The sequence below is a fragment of the Schistocerca gregaria genome, chromosome 2, assembly GCF_023897955.1.
Source record: "Schistocerca gregaria isolate iqSchGreg1 chromosome 2, iqSchGreg1.2, whole genome shotgun sequence".
Taxonomy (NCBI): Eukaryota; Metazoa; Arthropoda; class Insecta; order Orthoptera; family Acrididae; genus Schistocerca; species Schistocerca gregaria.
The window spans coordinates 756,882,096-756,908,497 of NC_064921.1; the positions used below are offsets into that span (position 1 = coordinate 756,882,096).

The 26,402-nt window shown below is 38.0% G+C and overlaps 1 protein-coding gene across 2 annotated transcripts in view; it reads left to right on the forward strand.

Annotated features, from left to right (window-relative positions):
• LOC126334954 (beta-1,4-N-acetylgalactosaminyltransferase bre-4-like) overlaps positions 1-18,531 on the forward strand; it is a 451,786-nt gene extending 433,255 nt beyond the window's left edge. For both annotated transcript variants that reach the window (XM_049997701.1, XM_049997700.1), the window contains 2 exons: positions 3,994-4,177; positions 14,097-18,531. In XM_049997701.1, coding sequence (XP_049853658.1) covers positions 3,994-4,177; positions 14,097-14,457 — 545 coding nt within the window. In that variant the 3' untranslated portion in view covers positions 14,458-18,531. The remainder of the gene's footprint in view (positions 1-3,993; positions 4,178-14,096) is intronic.
• Positions 18,532-26,402: the final 7,871 nt, after the last annotated feature.

A 26,402-nucleotide genomic window follows, 5' to 3' on the forward strand; every position in this document is an offset into this window, starting at 1 on the left:
GATTGATGAGAACTGATTGAATGTGATTCCATGTAACTGTATGCGAAACAATCTGTCATGAAGCTTGTTGTAAAACTGGCTATACTTTAAGATGAATCTGCTGATAGTGCAATAGTATGTTTTATAGGCACAGAAAAAATTAACATTCAGGGGCTGAATTTGTCAAGTGGTTCTGGGTGGTATAACTGCAATGTCATACACGTTTCAGGAGGGATAGTTTGTTCTAAAGGAGTATGATTTTTATATGCAGACCAGGAATCGAGCAAAATTTGGTTATTTTGACCACCTATTGGCCAGAAGCAGTGCTTGCACCATAATTGTAGTTATCTTACACACATTTTCCCACTTTTGATTGCTGTGACGTAAATATTCCCTACTGCTCTTGCCAGATCACGTACATGAGAAAGAATTGTAGGGACAGAGCATCCCCAGCTCCTTGCAGCACAATAAATAACTTTCCAGCCAATTTATCATCCAGATTAACAATTGATGTAATTGCATACAAATACATTAAGACGTTGATGTTACTTGATCTTTATACAACTCTCTTGGTACACCTAATTTCCAGGGTTCCTTTCATATGCATTTCCTCTTCAACTCAAGATTGGTCGGAGTTGAAAACGGATTCTTTACTGAACAATGGGATAAGGGGATAAGGTTCTTTACCTCATCTAACAGTTTTTGGGCCAATTCCACTGTTTGCTGTGCATTGTCAAGTTGACACTTTATTTGAAATTTCTATGGCTTACGTCTTAAAGTTCTATGGCTTACATCTTAAAGTTCTATGGCTTACGTCTTAAAGTTCTATGGCCCTGTTTGAAGTTATGAAATCGTCCACTGCTTCCCTTGAAATAACTGTAATCTATGTTACAAATAATTTGATATGTATAACATAGTGGATCATTATCATGCACATCCCGTAAATTCTATCGAGTATCCCAAAATGTGCAAATAACAGCTTTTGTAACAAGCGTGCATTGTCCTCTCTTGAATATCTGTAGTTTTTCTTATGCACTAAATGCTCATATTGCTGCAAACTTAGTGGAAATCAGTTCATAATTTCAATTTTATTTACTATGCAGCAGATGATCTTCCATGTACGTAATTGTATTTCGACCAGCTCTTTGAACCATGTTTGTCCTTTACGATGTTTCACTTTAGATGGCATTTATGGCTTCTTGTGTGGTCAGGATGATGAACTACATGGCTCGACACATATTCAAACATCACTTTCACTTGGTAAGCATGTATCATCATCGTCGTCATTATTATTGTACTACTCATATGCATTGTCTGCACAGTTGAGCATACACTACGCCCTACATTCTACTGACTCTTCATGCAGTAATGCTAATAGTTCATTTACCACTAATATCTCAGTCTGTGAAATTCCTTGGGTTACTTTGAACTTCGGCAACTGTTGTAGATATAATGCAAGTTTGCTTTTTTGTTGCCATTGCTCTGCTTTGTATCAATACCAGTACCAGATAGCACTGTTGTTAAATTCTGACTAAGCTCTTCACTAGGTTCCATAACCTCATGTTGTGCTCACCATTGGGTACCTTCAGTCCCACCCTCTGTTGCCATTAGCAGCCAATATTGTCGGTGCTCGGTAGATAATACGTGCGGCGGGGAGGGGGGTTGTCTGGTGCTGTAACATCGTTGGCTTTTTGTGACCTGACACTCAAAAGGTTCCGTGTTAGATGAGTATTGACAGGCTCAACATTGCACACAAGATGCTATGCCTCTTAAGTGATTGGAGATACAGCACTCTCTACTACATCCCACAGAGAATTCAAGTTTATAGTTATCTTCATTACACATTATATTTAATGATTTTGTATGGTCAAAAGAGTATTGAGATAGCATCTTTTATTTTAAAAAAGGGGACAATTGTGCAAATTATGAGGGCATTGCAAAAGTTTATTGGTCAGTTCGTATATACAACATGTTTAACAAAAAGTGTCAAAGATTCCTACAGGAGGTAGTATTGACCAAAACTAAATCCTCTAATGATAAGTCCAGAAACCAATACCTGTTGTGATGTGGGCTGTGTTGCATGTGACGAGTTACACTTTACAAAACAAATTAACAGGTTTTGTACATCACTGATTTCTGTGTGATTAGTTACCATTGCCAATGGAGAACTTTACCCTTGCACAAAGGCAATGTCTGTGGTTTATACAGCACAGCACACCACACCATTTTCAACAGGTTGTACGATTGTATGTCACAACAATATTTTGTGGGCAGTGGATTGGTCGAGGTGGTCCACCAGCATGGCCTTCCTGTTCACTGTACCTGAAATAGATTTCTGGCTGTGGGGACATTTTAAGGCATTGGTGTATGTCCAACCATAAACAGAAGGGGATGAGAGGGCAGATTGGCCCATATGTCAACTGGTTTTGGTTTCCAGATATACCATTTTAGAGACTTTTCATTCTAGTTTTGACAAATACAACCCCTTGTAGGAATATGTGACACTTTTTAAACACCCAGTTTTTAAAACTCAGTGAAAGAAAAAGTGGTGTATTATTCACAAAGTGTGGACTAATCTGTGCAAAATTGCTTAATAGTCCATGAATTCCTGCTACTTTTAACAGTTTTGCGGTTATGAGTGTTCATCTTACTGCAAGGTCACACATCACAGCGTAGCATTAAACAGACATTTCGAGGGACCAAGTCCTGTGGATAGTAGAGGCCATCTCCTTCTGTAAATACCAGTCATCACTCTCTGAACACACCGTAAAGATCTCACACACATGAGCTGAGAGGGCAGAGATATGAAAGTAAGAGATAGCAAACACCTGTAGGCTGAAAAGTAAAGTAGACATCAGTTCAGAACACATAATGTAATTTGTAGTACATTCAGACAGAATGTCACGTAATTAGTAATGAAAACTGACATGGGTGAATGTACACAAATGAACACAGGTCTGTAAACAAATGTGGAGTAAACATCTGCCACTGAATTTGGTATCAAATATTGTCCTATTTAATAAAAAAATCTGCTTGAGATGTAAACTTTTTGGTAAATCTCCTTCTAATTGGACTCACATTTCACCCAGGGTCTCTTTTAACAAGAAGTAAATACTTCAGAGCATTACATGTGGTGAAAGATGATTCTCAAAGTTCAAGTGTTCAAAATATACCTCAGTTCAAAATGTTGTCAAAAACGACTGTGTGTGCTTTCAGATATAGCCACTGAAAGGGATACCATGAAGGCAGTGGATTTAGTCTACTTCAAAAAGATTTTTCTAAATTAAAGAGTAAAAAATTTTCAATACAGTGTTCTGTCGAAGGAAAAATTGTCATTACATGTACTGAACAACTAAAGGGGTTCAGTATGATGATATTAATGATATTTCTCTTTTGTATCTCTCTCAAATTTGTGTTTTCCTTTCGAGCTACATACATAATAAGTTTCAAAGTCACTTCCAGGGCAAGTGCTGAGTTTTCTTCACTTGGGATTTGTGAAGTAAAACAGTGTTTTATGTTCGGTATATAAATATGAGATTAGACGATATGTTTTGAAATTTCTTTCCCACTTTTTCTGATGGAAAGTGAAAAATTTGTAAATTATGGTTTTTAAATTATGGAATTATAAAAGTTCCATTACTAAAATTAAACAAAACATATGTTGTATGTAGCACGCTTACATTGGAGCTAGAACAATAGAAAAGGTATTGTTCTTGCTGCTTACATTAAAAGCTTTTCTGTCACAGAAAAATGTCTATGTAGGAGGAAAAGGAAAACACACACACACACACACACACACACACACACACACACACACACACACACACACACACACACACACACAACTTGTTGTGTGTGTGTGTGTGTGTGTGTGTGTGTGTGTGTGTGGGGGGGGGGGGGGGGGGGGGGAGAGAGAGAGAGAGAGAGAGAGAGAGAGAGAGAGAGAGAGCGAGCGCGCTAAGTTTTTGTGCACCATTAAGAAATTAATAATTGTGCATGGTGCTTTGTTTTCAGGAAATGGTGCCTTTAATCGTGCCATGCTGATGAACATTGGCTTTGTGGAGGCTCTCAAGCTGTATGACTTCCAGTGTTTCATCTTCCATGATGTAGACCTGCTGCCAGAGGATGACCGTAACCTGTATACGTGCCCAGAGCAGCCGAGGCACATGTCTGTGGCCATTGATGTCTTCAAGTACAGGTACACCCATTGATCCCAGTTTGAGAGTTAAAGCATGGAAGGAAATAAGCAATTGGAAGACCAGTGTCTCTTTAAATATCACAGAGCATGTATAGAATGCATTGGGGAGATTTATTGCTGCATGTTTTCATGCAAAATAACGATTCAGCAGTTGTCAACTGTGCTGGTGGAGGAATGGAACCCGTATCACAACCTTGTGGCCATCATGGGAGTACATCACAGAGCATCAGTGCTGCCCATGGTGATCACGCATCTTATTAAGATCTATTTCCTGTCTTTTTAAATTGTCCTTAGGAATGTCATGCGAGGTGCATTCAATAAGTAATGCAACACATCATTACTAATTTTGGTTGAAAAAAAATGTGGAATTTGCTGTGGATCATCATGTATGTAATATTCCCATTTCAGCCTCTGTAGTTTCATGAATTTCCATTGGGTGCTGGCACCATACATAGCCTTCAAAGTGGTGTCTGTGACAGAGTTGCCATTGAGCTTCTTTGGGCAGAAAAACAAAGCATCACAGATGTTTGTAGAAACTTACAGAAAGTCAATGGCAGTGAACAGTAGGAAGGTGAGACAATGGACAACAAGGTTGTGCAAACCTGTCTGATCTCCTGCATGCTGACCAGCTGCACACAGCTGTGACTTCTGCAGTGTTGGAGTGTACGGACACACTCATTTGAGATGATAGATGGATCACAACTAAAACATCTCGCTCCACAGTGGATATCTCAGTTGGTAGTGCTGATACTCTCGTCCACCAGTGTGAGAATTCAAAGGTGCTTGCCCAGTGGGTTTCTTGCTGCCTAACAGAAGACCATAAAAAGCAACAAAAGACCATCTGTGTGGAATCAGTTGCATGTTAAGAGGCTGATCGTGACAATTTTTTGTTGAACATTGTCACAGTGATGGAAAAATTGGTTCATCACTTAAAACCAGAAACAAAACGCAATTCACTGTGTTGCACCACACCACCTCTCCTCTGAATAAAAAATTCAAAGCTGCACACCCTCAGCTGAAAAGTCATGGTGACTGTCTTCATGGGACACTGAAGAGGTTATTATGTTTGATATTGTCCCTCGTGATGCATCGACTTGTAAGTGTACTGTGCTAAGCCCCAGGAAATTAAAGAAACGACTCATCATGTTGGTCATCACAAAAATACAAATTAACTTCTCCTTCTCCATAACAACACAAAGCCTCACCCAAGTCTGCACACCCTAGAGGAGCTCTCAAAACTTCATTGGAGTGTTCTTCCTCATCCACCCTTCAGTCCAAATTTCACACCTTGGCCCATGAAGGGAAACAGTATGTGGATGATGGGGAGGTTATTGATACAGCAAGACATTTGCTCTGACATTGAACGGTATAGTGGTACCATGTTGGCATATATGCTCTCCCAGTAAGGTGATGTAAGGCCTTCACATTAAATGGAGATTACGTTGAAACATAGAGTTTTGTAACCAAAGGAGTGGGAAATAATGTGATACATGGGAAACCTGAATGAAACCAACCTCATACTAAAAGGGGGCAATCAAATGAAAATGACACAGATGGAAAAAGTAAGTAAACTGTTCATTATTTCAAAACTATTGGTCGTAAGTGGATATATATTTATCGCACTGTGGGACAAGATGGTCGGTGCCTTCATGGAAAAATGTTTGTGGTTGCCTATATATCAGAGACCTTGTACCCAGGCATGCACATCTTCGTTCAAAGCAAATCAATGGCCACAAATGAGTTTCTTTTAGGGTTCCAAAATCATGGAAATTGCATGGGGGACTGTTCGGGCTTTGTTGAGGATGTAGAAGTTTGCTGCCCACATGTTGCCAAGGTTGTTCAAAGTACACTGCAGAAGTTTCATGGGGAAGTCCTTACACATTGGTTATTTTCTTATTTGTGGAGGTCTGGAGAAAGACCTTTGTGACCATCAACTTGCTTTGGACGAAGAGGTGCACGTCAGGGTACCATCATGAGTCCATAGGCAACTGCAAATATTTTTCCATGAAGGCATTGACCAGCTTGTCCCACAATGGAAAAATGTATTAACAGTTAGGTTGATTACTTTTGAAATAATAAACAGTTTACTTACTTTTCCCATCTGTCTCACTTTCATTTGACTGTCTCTTCTTCTTTTTCTTCTTCTACTACTACTACTACTACTACTATTACTCTTGATAAGGTACTGCTGCTGCTTTTCTTACTTCTAAATTTTCTAATAGGTGTTGTGTACTAGAGACATAACTTAACAGTATAATGATCTACCTCCAGTTCAGGGTGGGGAGTTTTCATCCCTGTTGTCAGAAAATGGGAACAGTTAACTGAGACTTGGGCCAGTGACAAGATGCACGAGACAATACTGGTGCCTTATTTCAGTTTTCATTGTTTGAATTTACATCCAGTGCTTCATCTGCCTCATTCCAGTTAATACTTTGCAATTTGCTTCTAAAATGTACAAGGAGAATTAACAGTGATATGCAGAAAGTGACCTTTGTACATGGAGGAATATATTAAGTTTATAGTAATTAATGTATTTTCTCTTCTTTTACTGAGATTGCATTTTTCAGTTTCTGTGGTTTGTGTTTGTGTTTGTCTTACCCATGTAAAGTTTGCACTGCAAATATTGCGGAAATGGAAAGTGCTACTGATATGCGGTTTTCACAGAATGGGATAGTAGTCGAGGGCTTTTATTGTTAGCCAACAGAAATCAGTGGTGTTTGCAGGACTCTAGTGTGAGTCATTTGAGAGAGATCACATTTTGTGATATTGTTCAAATGTTATACCAGACACTCCAAGGATTTACACCTTGTCCATACAAAAATGCAGCTAATGTAGTTCACTCGGACACTGTAAATTCAGAACGCAAAATATAGAGGGGCCCTGCAATGTAACTTGTGGTCCAACACCACCAACTGTAGTAATCTCCACATCATCAATAGCCATGTAAACGGTCATATAGGGAAAGTCTTCTAAACCTCATTTAACGGGGCATCTTTTGTGTGAGTGGTCCAATGCTGTTGCATTAGTGGCTGCATGAAGACTGATACCTTCTTACTAAATTCATTACTTATATAAGAACAGATGTTGCCCCCCTTGAGCTCCTGGTTCTCGATGCGTGGTTGGCGGTCAGTGTAGGACATCGCCTCAATGTGCAAAATTTTCTAAGTCCAGCACACGTCAAAATCCTGTGTTTGTTTATATAGTGGCCACTGATCGATAAGCATACATAGAGAACCAGGGGCTCAAGGAGGCAATATTTTTGCTTATATAAGTAATGAATTTGGTAAGAAGGTGTCAGTCTTCATGCAGCCACTCATGCAACAGCACTGGATCGCTCACACAAAAGATGCCCCGTTACAGGAAATTTAGAAGACGTTCCTACATGATTGTTTACAAGGCTATCAATTATCGGGGATTACTACAGCTGATGGTGTTGGAGCGAAAGTTATATTGCAGGGCTCCTCTATATTTTGTGGGTGTGTACTGAATTTCGCTTTTACCAAAGTTGGTGTTGCACTTTGTGGTAATGGTTGGTTAACTATTGCAGCAGTGTGGTATATTGGTGATAAAGTTAAAACGTTTCCAAGACTTGAGGCCTTTAATAGTAGGCATGTCATCGCCTATTGTACCTTTCACATTGGAGAGGTATATACCAGAGATTTGGGTAAATCCTACTTTACATCTACAAAGCCATTGGTAGTAAGGACCAGGAACATCATAAGATCAATGAACAAGTTGGAGCACGTGTATGGGTCAAATGCGGTCTTGTATGTAAGAATATTAAACTTGCTTATGATGTAACAAATTATTATAAAGATTGTGCAGAGTTTGTGCCATTCTACATGCATAGGGCTAGGTATGATGTTGTAATGTTTGCTTACAGTGTGCTTATGTGTTCCTCGAGTGCATTGCGACTTGCTAGTCAGTTAGTGCATGACTGTCCAAGCAGTAGGCTGTGAGTGGACAATGGGATTTATCAGTGCAAAAAAGCTGACACACTCATAGTGTATGGTGAGAGTAGAGGAATGCACAGGGTGTATAAGACCCAGGGCAACCGGGAGATCTGGGAAAACCCGGAAATTTTTCCTTCCAGGAGAAAACTGGGCAAAACCTGGGAATTTTTTACAATTCCAGGAATTTTTCATTGTTTTAGTTTTCAGTTAAATTTTTGTGGTTTTTGACTGGTAAGAACCAATATTCTGACAAATGATATTACTGTGTCCCCTACTGCAGAATAATATTGCAGCAATAAAACATGAACAAGAGAAAAAAAAACGAAAATAAAACATGTTGCAAAACAAAAAAAAGTGCCATATACAACAACAAAACAGTGCTCATACAAGCATTTTCCAACAACAAAATGTGTTAAAGGCTTTAGGGAGATTACAACACAATGCTTCATAATAACAAATTGCCTCCGATGAGTGGGACATGACAATTGTTCACGTTAGGTTCATTTGAGCAGTTGCGGGTGGGCTTTTGCGCATGCGCAGTTGAGACGCATATGAGTAGTACCTTCTCCCATTTCTGGCTACAGAAGTGTGACTGTTAGCTGTATAAGCAGTAGCAGCAAGTAGCCAGATGCTACCCGGGAAAATTTACTGGCACGCCCGAACTGCTAGATTCGTGCATGCGCAACAGTCCTGAATCTAGGGGGGATGAGGAGGGGCAATCTTGGGTGTCTGCCCAGGTGGCAATTTCGGTAGGTGGGATGAGGGGGGGGGGGGTGCCAAATTAATATTCTTGTCATATTCTTGAGGAAAGAAACCTTGTTTCACAAAGCACCTAGCATCCAGCGTATGTTTGTCTAGCGATTATTCATATGATTCTGAAATGCAATCCTTGTTGGTTTTGAACACATTTTAACTAAGTTGATTTCTGAATGAATCACAATTTGATTTTGGAATGAAATCATAGTGTACGTGATGTCTCTGCCAGGGGAATCCCCGTCGCAATTAGATATAAAGTACTTTCCCGCATACAAAAGGGGGATGGAGTTGTAAGAGCTGAGCCGATAAAGCTGAACGTGTGAATGCCAATCGCTGTTTGTTTATGTGGTTGACTGTGTTTGCGAATGATCAGTGTTGCTAAAATTGGTAGCGAAATCCATAGATTCAGACTACCAGAGTGGAAATAAATGACCAATGGGCATAACAGGTAAGAAATATTATGTATTATCTTCTTGGTGTATCCAAGAAAATGAAATTTTGGCAGAAAATTTCTGGCTACACTAGCAAGGGCCAGTTGTACAATCCCTGTCCAGCAGCCGCTTCAGTTCTATTCTGGGAGTAATACTGAATACATGTTGTATGAACACGTAACCGGAGGAATAATTGCAGGATAACTAAACCGGTGATTGTGGTAGGAGTAGCAAAGTTAACTGGAGAATAAGTTTTGACAATGCCAAGAATAGTTCCAGAATTAGTGATGACAAGACTGTTTGTTAGAACAAGGAAGGAGAAGAAACGGGGACAACACACAAATTATGGAAGACTATGATGATTCAAAATTTATGTAAAAGCTTCATACTACTACTTTTCGATCTTGTGCATTAGAAGCTGGGGTATATGTATGAGATGTGAATCTATTTCCTAACATGAAGCATTTTTCTTGTAGTAGGGCTAATAGGCATTTGATATTGGTACTTCGTGAATTATTTTCTGTTGTGTTATAAAAATGACCATTTGTGCTAAAACAGTCTCGCTTATTTGGTGTGTGTTACATCTGCTGCAATGTTAGACATGCCTATTTAATTTTATCTAGCCGACAGTGACAAAATACATGTAATCAGATTGAGAAACCACACCAATCTTGGGTACTATTTGTGTTAACAACTTTTGTAGTATTAGACGGTGACATTTCATTTTTTCATGTAGCAAAAAGTTTGACGAACTTTGAGGTAATAGATTCTTTCACAGACAGGAAAGCACTCTATGTAAAGCTGTAGCAAGATTAGAGAGGAAAAAAATGCTAGGACGTAAGGATTGAAGAAATGTGTACTGTCTTGCTTGTCTCCTGTCCTTGCTGATTTTATGTATCCTGTATTTAATTTTATGTCACACAAAACAGCAAGTTACTAGCTAATCGGCAATAAAGAATGCAGATTTTCTGAAGAGTTCTTGTACTCCCAGTTACAAATAATCTTTAACAGTATTAATTGAGAGTTTTTTTCTTTTTTTTAAGAAAAAATAAAGGCAGGATGTCAAACTGGTGAACTAGGAGCAGGACAGGCACCACAGGACATTTTAATTTCCTCTGTCCTGAATATACTCTGATGGCATCCATTACAAAAGATACACATTTGAATTCCACAGAGTGAAATACAGAGACGTGAAATAGAAAAATGCTGTGTGAAGAGGCGTGGCACCGCACTTTGGCACACTTAAGACAAAATAACACGTCTTAAATTTCCTCGAACACGTACGTTTTAGGTATCAGACTCTTCAGAAAGATGTGCACTAGAAAATGAACATATTTTTGAAAACTCGATTTTTTTTTAATTTTTTTTTTTACCTAAAGCGCTCGGGGGAGCGCCACTATCTAGTATTGCCTTGGTTCTGAAATATTGTAGATATTCTGAACTGTAGTGGGGAGGTGAGTAGTCTTTACAAGACCTGTGTATATGTTCAGAGATTTTGCTGTTTCCTCTTCATGTAATGCTCTCCTGTCAAATGAAAACAAAACGGATTTCTGTGACCAGGAGCTATAAAATGATTTAAAATGCATTTGCATGATTACGGGAGGCTAAAATATGTTATTAGTTTCAGATTTTATTTCCATCTTTCTGACAGTCAAGCATTAATCGCCTTACAGTACAAAGAAGTTATTTTTGTCAGTTTGCTAAATAGATTTGACTCTTATTAATCTTTTCCATTAAGGCAGTCAATTTATTTGAAATGAAGTGTTTAATTGCACACTATTGGCTAGTTTCAACTGTTTGCTGCATTTCAGGTGCACATTTTCCATCTTCTAGCACGTTTGGCATTATGCCATAATAAAGAACCAAACATGAGATAATAAAGTACTGCTTCTCCAAGAAAATTTACATATGAATCTGGACATACGGTTATGCTCTTTAAGCCAAATTATGCATTTTAGTATGGTTCATGAAATTACAATGCTTTGAAGTCTTGTTTCCTTTTATGACATAATGTAAGATCTTTTAATGTTTTACATGTATGAGCATCTGTGCTTCCTGCGTCATTGTAGCTGCGCAAGCACAGTGATGCGTTATCGGTGCTCTCTGGCGACTGCTGAAACCAACCTATTTCTAACAGGTTGCAGAAAAGTATTGCGAATCGTGGTTTGAAAAGAGTTACTTTCAAAGTAAATGTCCTTTTACTCAAGATGAACCATGTGCAAGTATGTATGATGAATTTCCTAAATCGCAGAGCATTTAACTCTCATTTAAAAATACTCTCTTTGAGGATGACCATTTAGAACAATTTCGAACCCAGATCATCAGATATTTATGTCATTATTAAAAAATTTTTGGGCACATTTGTGTGATGTATCTTAAAGTGTAACATGCTAAAAAAAGATCAGTATTATATGTGGAAGCTTAGCTTCTCTTGCAGCTTTTTAATCTTAGAGACACAATATTTTATGCGAAAGCTTTTCTTTTCTTTTCTTTTCTTTTCTTTTCTTTTCTTTTCTTTTCTTTTCTTTTCTTTTCTTTTCTTTTCTTTTCTTTTCTTTTCTTTTCTTTTCTTTTCTTTTCTTTTCTTTTCTTTTCTTTTCTTTTCTTTTCTTTTCTTTTCTTTTCTTTTCTTTTCTTTTCTTTTCTTTTCTTTTCTTTTCTTTTCTTTTCTTTTCTTTTCTTTTCTTTTCTTTTCTTTTCTTGTATCAACACTGTGTATGTTAATTTAAACAACTAACATTTGTGTGTTCGTGCCCTTTGACAGTGATCTTGCTATTTGCTAACTACCTCACGTGTCCATGCTTTCATTGGCTGGCAAGATCACATCACATGACACGAGCTATGACTGGTTTACAAAAGTGCATCGCAACCTTGATTTTAATGCTTCAGAAAACAACATGCGGTGTTTGGTGGAATTCGAATTTATACCTTCGTAGTGCGAAAATATGCAGCGTACGTGTTGCTGCATGTCTGTGATCTTTCCAAAATGTGCTCTTTTCCCCCTGAGTTTCATGTTCTAAAATGCCAGGAAATTCTACACCGGTGTATAAAACCATAACCATTCAAAGGATTGACAAGTTTTACAATGTTGAGGAAAAGTATACTGTCACTTAACACAGAAAAAGTGTATTTTTAACTGGGAAATCTGAGGAAAAATATGGCAATTTTTTTTTACTTGCCCATGTATACAGCCTGAATGCTGTTCTTTCTTGTACAGTGCATGTGGCAAGAAATCCCAATAAACATCAACAGTCTTGTCAATTATTTTTCAATCTTTTTAACCAGTTATGTGAAAGTGATAGTGGAACACACAGACAACACAATAGAAGAAACAAATGATAACTGAAGAGGGGCAAATTAATGTTCTTGCTGCTGTTGCAGTTGATTCACATGTTAGATCCCGTACAGTCACACGACAAAGTGGCTGTAGTCAGGCAAATAGTCTACACATTCTCCAGTGACGTAGGTTCCATCCTTATCACATCTCTCTCCATCAAGAGCTGCATGGAAACAATTATGAGAATCGTATTAACTTCTGTACTTGGACATTAACACAGGATAATCCAGGTGTGTTGTGTATCTTGTTCAGTGATGAAGCTGCATTTATCAGTCGTGGCCAAGTAAACCTCCGTCAACTGGAATGTCAGTGTACATGGAGTGTTAAGGTGTGGTGTGTGTGTTAGTGAACCATCAGCTCGTGGGCTGTTTTTCGTATGTGGAACTGAATGTGCCCAAGTATCACTGTCTCCTAACAGATCATCTTCTACAGATGCTAGAAGAGGTTCGTCTTCACACTGGCTGGCCCTTTCTTCAGATTCGATGCCTGTAGACATTTTTTTCTGTGGGGAAAGCTGAAAGACTTTGTTCACAAATACATACCAACTACATCCAATGATAAGCATTGTAACTTATTACTGCAGCCTGCTCGGACATCTCCACTGAAATGCTAGTATGTGTGCAGCAGTCATTCCATACCAGACTGCACTGCTGCTGCCGGTGGTAATTTTGAACAGAATCAGTGATGGTCAATTGTCTCATTACTGGTCAGAATCCACATAGCTAGTGTATGCTCTTGTGTTGTTTTTTAGTGTGTGCTACCACAGGTATTGTACAAGTGTTAGTGTGGGATTTTTCGAAATATGATATCTCATAAATGACTCTCACTGGAATCCTGCAATAAATGCCACTGACATTCTAATTTATCCTATGTCTGCTTGTGTCTGTGTATGTGCGGATGGATATGTGTGTGTGTGTGCGAGTGTACATCTGTCCTTTTTTTCCCCTAAGGGAAGTCTTTCCGCTCCCGGGATTGGAATGACTCCTTACCCTCTCCCTTAAAACCCACATCCTTTCATTTGTCCCTCTCCTTCCTTCCTTCCTGACGAAGCAACTGCCAGTTGCGAAAGCTCGTAATTCTGTGTGTGTGTTTGTGTGTTTTGTTCATGTGGCTGTCTGCCGGCGCTTTCCCGCTTGGTAAGTATTGGAATCTTTGTTTTTAATATATTTTAGTGTATTAATGTTGATAGGCATTATTCCATTAAAAACATGTATGTTTGAAAAAAAAAAAAAAATACATTTTATAAGTATTTTTACAGTCTGTTGACTGGCTAACAATACAAGCCCCTGACCACGAATTCGTTCTGTGAAAACTGCACACCAATGGTGCTTCCCTTTATTTTGACCTTCAGAGCCATTCTCAGGGGCTCGTTTTTACTTTATACTTTGCTACAGTTTACATGCTAATGAGACTGTGATCTTGAGACAGTTACTATTTTGCAGACTGCCATATGCCGACATTTTTGGAGGAGTAAGTGCCATGACACGGGAGCAGTTCCAGAAAGTGAATGGCTTCAGCAACATGTTCTGGGGATGGGGTGGTGAAGATGACGACATGTCAAATCGCATTCGTTTCCACGGGTACCACATCTCACGGTACCCAGCCAACATAGCACGCTACAAGATGCTCACACATCGAAAACAGCGTGCTAATCCTAAGCGCTACGAGTTCCTCAACACGGGTCGCCGTCGTTTTCGCACTGATGGGCTCAACAGCCTGCACTATGACTGTGAGCGGACTCTATTGTATCGCTCACACACACAGCTGCTTGTCCGCCTGCCATCGCCTACTGCACCCAGCTGATGGGCCGCCAACTTTGTGGGGCTTTGGCATGGCTGAAACTGGATACGTGGCTGTATACCCATCAGTCATCACATGAATGAGTCAGCACTTTTCTGATACCTGCACAACTGACTGGAAGTATTCTTGTGTAACCTCATCACATTATAACACATCACATAATATTTCATGGTACAGTCAACATGTGTATCACTGAATCTATTGGGTGCTTCTTTCATTGAGTGGATATGATGGAAAAAATACTGGTTTTATGGGAAGGTTTGTCCCCTTCCCCTTGAATAATTTCCATCTATAAAGTTAGTTCATGTACCCGCCTGAAACTTTTGAAAAAATGTAATGCTACTATGTGTAATCTCAATCTTTATCCCTTCATGTCTTGTTCATGTTTGTTTGAATTTGTAAGCTTGTACAACATTCTGAAATTTCATATAGTCTATGGGGAATGTTATTAACGAACAATATTGCCTCAAATTTGACTTTTATGGTGGATCTAAAATATCCCGCTTTTTAAATCAAACTAGGAAGTCATCAGGTTATTTATGTTACAATAATAGAATCTCTTAAGCTATTGGGTTGTGCGGATTTTGAGTTTAAATGAAATAACTCTCTAACTTTCTAACTTTCTACTTTGTGTCTATTGCAGTGCAATAGTGTGCCGAGGATGTTCACCACAAAAAATAGTGCTTCGTATTCTGTCAGATGAACATGTAATGGATAAGCTATTGAATTCATGAGACTGCCATACCTCGCAGTTGTTAGTAAAACATTAATTATTAACTGCCACATTTATACTGCATGGTGCTATAGTCTCATCAGTGATGAACCTCTGGACTGGTGTTGTTGAGACAGGTTGTGGTCAGTTGTAATGTGTCGCATAGTGGTGCTGAATTTGTCGCCAAATTTTGTGTGTACCAAAAAAACTGTTATAGTTTTTCAATTGATTATGTGTAGTAATATTAGCATCTACCAGTGAGTAGCACAGATACAGAAACAGGAAGTAATATTATTGCTTTTGTGTATGTAACTTCTACATGAAGGATTGCTCTTTTGCAGCTGGCCTGTAAAAGCAAGTTTGAAGACATTAGAGTTTAGTCAAAGTTCTTGAGAACTGTTCAGGAACTGAGATGAGAATCTCCACTGTGTCAGCTTAAGAGTATGATTGTGTAATATAAAGGTTTTGCTAATATTTTCAGTTAGTGTACTGTGGAAGTGCTGTTTAATCTGCAACTGTTTATTGTCAGTGTGAATATATGTGCCTTACAATTGTATGTTGATTCTGGCAGTTTACACATTCCAAATCAGTTGTGCACAAAATATGAAAAACTATTGATATTAATATGATTTTCTTATTAGAGCATAATTGCTACCCTCCATAACCTAAAGAAGATTGGTCTGTGAAACTGCTGAGAATATAATTGTTAGGTAATGTTGATGTAATTGCAGTGCAGGCAGTATGTAACAAGCATGTGCAAATATTTGTGGTAGAATGTATGTATGTAGTTGAATTTCAAAAACTAGTCGGAGTGATTGAATGGTACATATCATTTCTGTTGCTTGTTCTACAGATTTTCTTTCTTGTGTGTGTTGTCCATCTATATTCCTATTCAATTGAGTATCCCATTGGGACCAGTTCATTGTTTTTGTTGTTAAAATGTTACAAAATTTGTCATCTAATAATTATAAAGAAATTAGAGGCCTGCATATTCTTGTGATTTTTGTGATATTTTATTTTTATGTGATGGTAAATATCTGTGATTAATAGTGGCTAGGGAGATAGAACAGTTAGAAATTTTTTCTAAGAATTTTATGTGTGAAACTCTATTGTTAGTCGGATGAATAGTGTGTGGTATCAAAATTATGAAGTTTACTTACAATAAACAATTAAGAAACAGGAAAGATTTTCTTCTGAAAGTTAGGAGCTTACATATTTACACGTGTTCCAGATAAAATAATTGTTTCATAAGTAACAGGGATATTTTGTCAATAAATTTTAATTTTAATTGGAATAATATCAGAACTATTTTTTTAAAGGTGTTGATAGTAGGCATTTGACATCTGTAAAAAGTTGATACTGAAGTTGTATGACATGTTTGAGAATTCGCCAAAAGATTAAGTGCAGGAGGCTGGAAGAGTGAGAAATCCAGCTTCTGTGTGAATGAGTTGTAGAAAGCTAAACATTGTCTCATATAACTTTCTTCACTACTCATTCGGTACACAGGATGATGTGCTGAACTGCTAAACACAAAATTATCGGCCCAAAAATATTTATGTCTTGTAAATTGGTCTTCTGATTTGTGGCAAATTATTTCTTAGAGGAAATAAAATAGAAACATACTATAATATTATGTAAGAAAAAAAAATTCTTCACTCATGTCATTGAAATAAATTCATATTTGAGCCTTAAAAGTAAAATTGTTAACATGACCCTATGCTATTGTAGATTCCAGCAACTAGCTCTCTCTCTCTCTCTCTCTCTCTCTCTCTCTCTCTCTCTCTCTCTCTCTCTCTCTCTCTCTCTCTCTCTCTCTCTCTCTCTCTATCTGCAGGGATCAATGAATGGTGAATGATTTGAAACAGGTCAACTATCAATGAACTATTAATAAAAGGAAGCAATTGCTATAAACGTGAAACTGCTCTTCTCCCAGTTGTGCATTATTCAGTTAATGTTTACACAGGATATACATACCACTTACTAGGCTCACTTCTTTTAGTAAATAGATAACTATTAAAAATTGCGGCAGACAGCAGTAGAGTGGGGGGGATGGGGGGGGGGGGGGGGGGAGGGGAAACTTTGAACATGCCCAGTGGAAATTCTTAACAAAGTGTAAAATCACAGTGAAGTCAAAGCAGTCTTCCAGTTTTAAACAGAGTGAACAGGTATGACAGATCCCTTAAAAAGTAACATTTGGTATTCAGTAATAATTCTTGTTTTGAATTAAATAGTCTGTTTTATGACCATACTTTCTCATTAGATTCCAATGAGAAGCATAATATAAACTGTCACATGTTATAATCATAATTCGCATTACTGTTTGTTGTGCACATTCATTTCAGTATATTTGATTTAGCTAGGTTTCCTGCTGAAATTTACACTTCATAAATTTGAAAGGAGATGTTAAATGTATTATAGGACATTATCTTCTGGATAACTGCAGGGATATAATACATTTTTACAAGAGCTGTTTTGTAGGCTATATTTCAATATTAATTTTATTTCCTTTTAGTGTAACTGGAACAGTATAATATATTTTCAGGAATTGCCCCTGTTGTCTTGCTTTATCTTAATGAATTTAACATTTTCTTCCAAACTGAAATCGGAATACAAAAAAGTTTCTAGGTATTTAAATAAGTACTGAAAGGCAAAAGAGATTTTTTTTTTTTTTTGGGGGGGGGGGGGGGGGGAGGGAGTAGAAGAACGACAGAAATGATGCAAATGTATTTCTCTCAATGCTCCTCCTTCGCACCCCACTCCCCTCCCCCCTCCTCCCACATCTGGCCACTTCTCTGAAAAAAGAAAGACAGATGGACAGACATAACAAATTTCTGTGGATTTTGAATTTTGAAGGAGTAACAGACACTTCATTCCTTTGACACACTTAATTTATCAAACTAATTTATGATGCAGTATCGGTTCTTAAGATAAATTAAAATGTCAGATAAGTTCACAATAATAAGTTACTGTCACACAGATTCTAGCTACCAGTTTGTAATCAGATTTGTTTAAATCTTAAAACCAGTTAAAAATTCAGTTATGGTTGTTGGTTAACTATAATAAAATTTTACATACCTGCATCATATTCACTCTGCTGTAGCATACTGCTAACAAAAATATCATTTCATTAACATTGTAATTATGTGGAAGTTAGTCCTTGTGCAATTTCAGGCATTAACAAAATGTTTTTTTCATAATTATAAGGCTGCTTCATAAGTCAGAAAAAAGTTCCAGGTCAGTGAATGAAATTACTTCTATATATATTCAGAATGTAAACTATTATAAATACAAAATGAAGCTGGAGCATATGTAGCACTGTTGCAACTCAAACTTTGTAAATAAACGATCTGGAATACTGTCAGATATACACTGTTTAATTGCATATCATTCTAATTATATGAACAAACTGTTTTCTGTAAAATGTATAGCTTAGAAATATATATGAGGAGGGACTACTCTCCAGCATTTCAAGAGTTTCCTTTTCCCTTTCACTTACTTCTGAAGACTTCTTTTTAAAAACATTGTGTTATTATGTAAAACAGTTTTTGTTAGGGTTAGGAGAAAGAATATTTGTTACTTTCATATCTATATATAAATTTAATGGAATAAAACAGCCATTGAAATCAAACTTTTAAATCTACAATAGCAGGCCTTATGTTGGAAAGGAAAACTAGATTAGAAATACTGTGCTTCATAGAGACACAAGATGTTGGAGAGTAATAAGTAAAACAAGAAATTAGAGTATTTGATGCATTCTCTTTTACGTCTGGTTATCTTTTCAACTAACTGTTTCTTTTGCAGATGTTGCTACTGTCACATTGTGTTAGTGAAAGTTTTAGATTTGAAAAGTCTTACTTTTTTTATTGCTTCATCAAATAAGACAAAAATACAGGCTTTATATATAATATTAGTTATTTTGTGGGGCCATTGACTGTCATTTGGCATATGGCTCATTCAAAAACTATATCAAACCCTGTACTTTGTATCGTCTTTCTTTTGAACGTAAGCAATTTGTATTAATGTTATTTACTATATTATCACTTCTCAAATGCCGTACATAATTTTTGAGGTTAAAACTGATTCTGATATCTACCTGTCAGTGACACAAACCATTATGTGGCAACTAGGAATGAAGCTTCAAAACTCCGAAATTAGTTGTGCAGTGAAAGGTAAAACATTCAAACCTCAAGTGAATTTTCCATCTAATCAGCTGAATCATTAGTTTCTTAGCAGTATGTCATCAGTTTATCATTTTGTTTTACTTGTTTGTTTCTTGCTAATAGCAAATGGCATGAGAGGTCAGTGTAATAGAAAAGGAAACACCTTCCACCTTCCACCTTCTACTACTACTTCTTCTTCTACTACTACTACTACTACTACTACTACTACTACTTCTTCTTCTTCTTCTTCTTCTACTTCTTCTTCTACTTCTTCTTCTTCTTCTACTTCTACTTTTACTTTTACTTCCTCTTCCTCCTTGTGCTGTCATCCCATAGCTATAAGGGGTTGGCACGGTTTTAGGAGGCGGCTGGATGCCCTTCCTGCTGCAACACTGTTCTCTCCTGTGGCATCCCCCCACCACCCCTTGCTGCGTCTGAACTTGTAGCCTCATTCTGCCTGTGCTTCTCTACTTATCTTCAAAACTCCAAGTATGCTCTCCTGCACACCTTACTGCTCGTCTGGTGTCAATGGATACCCACCAACAGAGGGTGAGCAACTTTCAAGTAAAATTTCTCCCTGTACAGGACTATACATAATGGATGTAAGAGTACAGATCGTAGACACATAGTTGATGACATTTGTAAGTCTGGGTCTGGCTGCGAGTTGTGCTCAGATAGCCAAATGGTAAGGGGATTGCTCGTTATAAAAGAGGGAAATTAAAGTTTGAGTCCCGGTCTGGCACAAATTTTCGTTGTTGTTGTTCCATTGTACAGCTGATGGTTGTCCATATTCACAACTGTGAATGCATTTCATGTATTTGGTGTAAAAATGGCCTAGTTTTGTTATAGCTTTTTCGAAACCTCTGCTATACAGTGAAAGGTCCCTTCAAATGACTAGTATAAAATATCACCACTTTTCATGGGGGTCTACTAAAACCTCTAAAATTATATGTTCTGCATTCCTTTTAAAAATTCTCTCTCTTTATATTTCTTATTGATTCAGGTTTTTCCCATCTATTCCCTGTGTATTGCATGTGTGGTAGGGTTCCATGAATAATTTATGCTTTCCTAAAATTTGAGATTTATTTTTATCATCTTTGATTGATCTCTACTAATATGTGATTTCTGGCTAACTTTGTCTTTTTTAAGTATCAGTTACAAAACCTTTTTCTCATTAATCACACTTTTAGGACTTAAATCTTTTTGTCTCTCTTACTTGCATGGTACAGCTGTTTCATATTTACATCAAATGGCTTCTTCAAAGCTTTGTTTTCCAGGTATGACAACTAATTAAAAGAAATGGTAAGACATTTTAACTGCATTGAGAGCTTATCTTTTTTCCTGTGAATCTGTGACCTAATATCACTACCAGATTACAGTCACACCGTATATCCAATGTTGTTATGTAATACACTGTTCCACTGTCCAGTAAACTCATCGATTTGTAACTTTGAAGTTACAAAGAACGTGGATTTATATTTATGGGCCTCCAACGTGCTGAAGCTGAAATAGGACAACAACTTTTTTCTTTGTTGATAAAAATGGTTGGAATTTCATCATAAGTTGCATTGAGAAGTGTCCTTCATTTACTGTTGGTGACTCGTTCGACATCATGTCCATTCTCAAACGATCTGCCTTTGTAAGAAATTGAAGTACAGTCAAGTATGCATATTTGGAATAGTCACAGCAGACAACCCAAATGGCAACACAAATAGTTTAACATACAGTAGGCGAGTTACAGTGTCTGTCACAGCAGATTGTCTGCTTACTGGTCTGTATTTCAATTACTTACGAAGCTGGATGGTTTGAGAACAGACACTAAGTCCAAAACTAGTCACCAGCCAGTAATAAAAGGTACTTGTTAAAGTGTCTTATGACAGCATTGGAGCCATTTATTTCAGTGTGATTTTAGTTTCTTGCTGAAAATCAAATAAAGTGTGTGGCCCAGGAAACACTGGGAATGACAAATAGCTAGGTGTCGTAGTGGCGTAAATACTTACCAAGTTAAAAACAGTTATTAACAATGGAATCCTGCAAACTGTAGAGCATAAGCATAATGAAAAAAGAAGGTACTAGTGCTTTGCCTTGTGTGCATTTACAGGCTTCGGACTTACTAAAAATGCCAAAGAAGTGACCATTAACAGCTGTCCACTGTGGTGGACATTACACACTACAGGGTTAATATCTTGCAGAAAATTCCTGGTCCTCAAAATAAACGTAATGTGATGAGGACACAGGAGCACAAGATATAACAGCAGGGCTATGTCTAATTAATTAACTAAATAAGCTAGAAGGGACAATAATGGAATAGGATAGCTGGGCACAAGTTCAGGATAATATTCATAAGTAAAATATGATAAGGATAGACACAAAAATGCCTGAAGCTAATATTAATTGTGCCAATTGACTAAAGGCAATACAAAACAGATAATTTAAAAAACACGCAAACAGGTCTAAACAATTGTGGAATATAGATGAGATACAGACGTCCAGCAAAATTAAACGCTAGTGCAACCAGATAAAAAATGATCACCCATTTAAACACAGCTTAACAATAATATAAGAGCACACCCTTCCAAACACACAAATATTCGACAACTGAATGTATTATAACCACACACACTTAGGCCTTCCAAAAAATTGGAAAATTCTGGACCATCAAAACTTCTAGCACAGCTTGAAAGTGAGTCACAATCAGAATGCAAGCAACGGCACAACTGATGGTTTTCATAGACCGCCACTGGCACAACACCCTTCTTGAGCCCCACTGCTCAGAAGCACACGCCACTGGTCATTAACTGCTTGGGTATTGTCAGCATGGCCTCCCCTAGATCCAAGATGGTAATCACCATCCGCCCATCATGAATTGGAACCGATATCCATGCTTTGATAAAATTTCCATGAGGTGCACCAGGCTGACCCGTAACTGGCCACTTGAATTTGTATCCGTTCCCAAATAGCTTTCCACAGACTGATTCGCATTTCTGGCCGAGGTTCCTCACAGCTTAAATGTGGTGCCACTTCGGGCAGCTCCCATGTGACCACAAGGAACAACTACAGGACGTACCCATCACAAATGAAGCCTGCAAACATGGGGAATGGTTATTCATGAGGATGTAGTGTTACAACATTGAGTAGTACCAAGAAGAAGATTGGACCATGAAGTAGTTAAGACAGAATACATGCAATAACCTACAGTCATTGATGATGTGCAGAAAGTTAATTATGCTGCTATTAGTGTAAAAGTGTGATCATAAAGTGACAGGACTTTTATTTTAATTTTGCAGACTTCATGTATCTGATTTTCAAATTTGTTCTTTATCTTGTTGACACACACATTCCTAATGTGTGTTTGCATTTTTGGCTATATTGAATATTTAGTTTATTGTTGACAGTCAAAAAGGTTTATGTTTTCAAGTGCTGAGTGAATTTTTACATTCAAAAAAGGCGTATCAAAGAATCTGCATTAAATTTTGCTTGAAAGGTGGAATTAAATGTAGCACCACATTTGAAATGTTGACTGTGTCATTTGTCAAGTCTACTATGAGCAAGACAAGAGTTTGAGTGGTATAGTTCTCTCTCTCTCTCCTTTTTTTTTTTTGGTGGGGGGGGGGGGGGTGCCGGGTGTGTGAAACATGTAGCAGCAAAATTTGTTCTGAAATTGCTGTATTTTGACCATAGATGATGATGATGATGATGATGATGATGATGATGATGATGATGATGATGATGATGATGATGAGTAGCCATCGCTCAGGTATAGCTGAATGAAGCTGTCTATGATCCAAATCTTCAAAAGAAGGTTGTAACAAGTGATTAAATGTGGGAATATAGGTATGACATCGAAACCAAGGCCTAGTTACCCAGTAGAAATGCCTGAAGAGATGAGAAAAAAAAAATTGACTAATTCATTCACAAATGAAGGTTCTTCTCTGTGTTTTCTCCAATTACAGTGCATGATGAGTTCCTTCATTATGGTCATACAGTCAGTGAGGTATACTACCTGGAAGTTATATGCTGTTTGTGTGAAGCAGTCCAAAGAAAACAACAAAAATCGTGGCACAACCACTCACACAAACTGCATCATGAAGTTTCCACTTGCACCTCAATGCTTGTTTGTGATTTTTTTTTCCGCAAAAGCACAACTGTGTTATTGCCTCAGCTGCTGTATTTGCTGGATGTGGCCTCGTACAAATTCTTTCTATTCTAAAAGCTGAAGAGAACTATGAATGTCAGCCAAACACCAATATGTAAAGTGAGTTCAAGAACTGCTTCCAAGATTGGAAAAAGCACTTGTGTAAGTGTAGTATATCTGAGGAGTGATTACTTTTAAAGGGACGAAGATGAATTTGATGACTTGATAGAGATTATTCAATAAAAACAAAAATTGGTTACTTTTTGATCAACACCTTGTATGTATTACAGAGCTCAAATCTCTCAAAAAAAGTTAATTTAATGTACATATGGACATAAACTGAGCAGAAGCACAATTTTTAAAAAAATTTGGTAAGTATCCAACAATAAAAAAACATTACTTTTCACAGAATGGTATTAATAAACTGTCATTACAGTTGTAGATATTGTAAGACATTCAAATTATCGTTCCTGTCTCACTGCAGAATTTTTTGGAGGAAATGTAGTATTCCATTTTGATAATCTTGGTATGAAATAAAATGTACCATTCAGTCAATAAACAATATTACACTGCAAATTTTATTTTGTCGAAAATACCTGTATGGGGAAAAATATTGTTGTAAGCATTTGAAAAGAAATATTTGTGTTGTCTATGTATCTGTCAAGACTCCACTATTGATGGAAATTTTTACATGAAAATTCCCCCCTTTTTCTTATTCTTAAAGGTGAAGATTAAAATTCCACATTTTATAGTGGCAGATGAAATTAAAGAAATTCAAAGAACCTAATAAGTACTACACACAAGGCATTCTGAATAGTTAGTATATGTGCTGTTATCTGATAGAGGTTGGTTTGACAATATGAGGAAAAGACAGGTTGATCAGCACAAAGATGACACATTGAGTTGCATACACACAAGCAAGCACACCTAGTGAACACATGACCACCATCTCCAACAGTATGGGCTGGAATGCAACTGCAAGCTGAACAGAACAGCGATCTGGAGGCGGCAGTGAAGGGAAGGGATAGCAGGGTGCAGGTGAAGGAAGAAAAGAGCATTGTCTGCGAACATGCAGGGCATGGACTGTCTACAGGTGCAGTGTCGGGAGGCTGTGCGGCAGGGATGAGGGAGGTGGAATGAGGAGCAAAAGCAGAAGAGTGGGGAAGGGAAAAGATGGGCAGTTGTGTTGGCAGTGTGTGGCACACAATGAGGGTGAGGGGATGTAATAAGGAGGAGGTGAAAGGTCGGAGGATGTGGAAACTGTTGGATGGAGGATATGGGGATAGTAGGTTAATGTAGGGTATGGCTGGAATAATTTCTGGGGGACTGGAGAAATTGTTGTCAGAATAACTCCCATCTGCTCAGTTTGGAAAAGCTGGTGGTGGAGAAGAGGATCCAGATGGCTCACGTAGTGAAGCTGCCACTGAAATAAAGCATTTTATGTTCAGCTGCAGGGTGTCTACTTTGCTCTTGGCTCTTCATCCTGGTGGACACCTAGTTGGTACTCATAGTGATATAAAAAGCTATGCAATGATTGCAGTGGAGGTGGTATATGACACTGCTGCTTCCAAAGGTAGCCCAGCTTCTGATGGGATAGGATAAGCCTGTGACAAGACTGGAACAGGTATTTCTGGATGCATGGGGAGGGGGGGGGGGGGGGGAAGATGATTAGGCAGGTCTTGTACCATGGTGTTTCAGAAGAATAAGATACCCATAGCAATGGGTTGGGATCAGGAGTGGCATTAGGATGGGATGGACTAGGACACCATGAAGGTTGAGTGGGTGATGGAACACCACTTTAGCACACGTGGGGAGGATCTTGGGTAGGATGTCTCTCATTTCAGGGCATGAGGGCATGAGGGTGTGTGGGGGGAAATGGCACTGGATCTGTTTGCAGACTAGATCTTGGGGGATGCCCCATCTGTGAAGGCCTTGGTGAGACTCTCAGCATACAGAGCAAGGGAGTTCTTATCACTGCAGATATGCTGTCCCTGGTTAGCAAGGCTGTATCGGAGGGATTATTTGGTGTGAAAGGGATGACAGTTGTCAAACTGTTGGTGGTTGGTTGGTGGGTTTAATGTTGATGGAGATGTGGATGAAACCATCAGAGGGGAGGAGGTCAATGACTAGGAAGGTGGGACGCTGGGTTCAGGAACCAGGTGAAGTGGATTGGAGAGAACATATTGAGATTGTGAAGAAATGAGAGGATTGGGTGTCTTGGCCCTGAGCCCAGATCATGAGACATCAATGAGCCTGAACCAGATAAGTGGTTTGGTGAGCTAGAGGTGTCTCCTATAGGTGGTCCATGGGAGGATTCCATGAAGGCACCAATGGCTGTGCCACTGATTTGACTTTTCCTTATACTGTTAATATTCAAACCTGGTGTTTTCATTGTTGGAGATTAGTTTAAAGATGATGATATCATCTATGAATTGAGCAAAAATAGTTCACTTTGATAAGAAAAGCTCCCTTGCCTCCCTTTCTCCTTCCCTTCAGTCTACAAACATCTTTATAATGAAGGCAAATGTAGCAATCCTCCTACCTTGCAGCATATCAGTATTTGTGACTCATAAGTTTACATGTCTTCAAACATTCCACATGCATACACAGATCTTCCAGTTCTTAAAATGATGATAGCCACAAATTTGTAATACAGTTCAAAACTTATTTCTGCTATAGGAAGTCTAACCAAAACAGCTAGGACATTAGTTGAAATGTACAGATAACTCTTGGGAACAGTGTTGTGCTTGCAATATTTTGAAGTTGGAAGGATTGACTATTACTATACAGAAAGAGAGAAAATGCCATTTCACTTGGGTAGAGAGGTGAAAGTAATGTGACATCGCAAGTGGCTTTGTTTATGAACTGGAGTACAAGGAGTCATTATCATGTAATACATTAAGCATACAGTTGCTGCAGAATATCAGCAACATTATTTTCC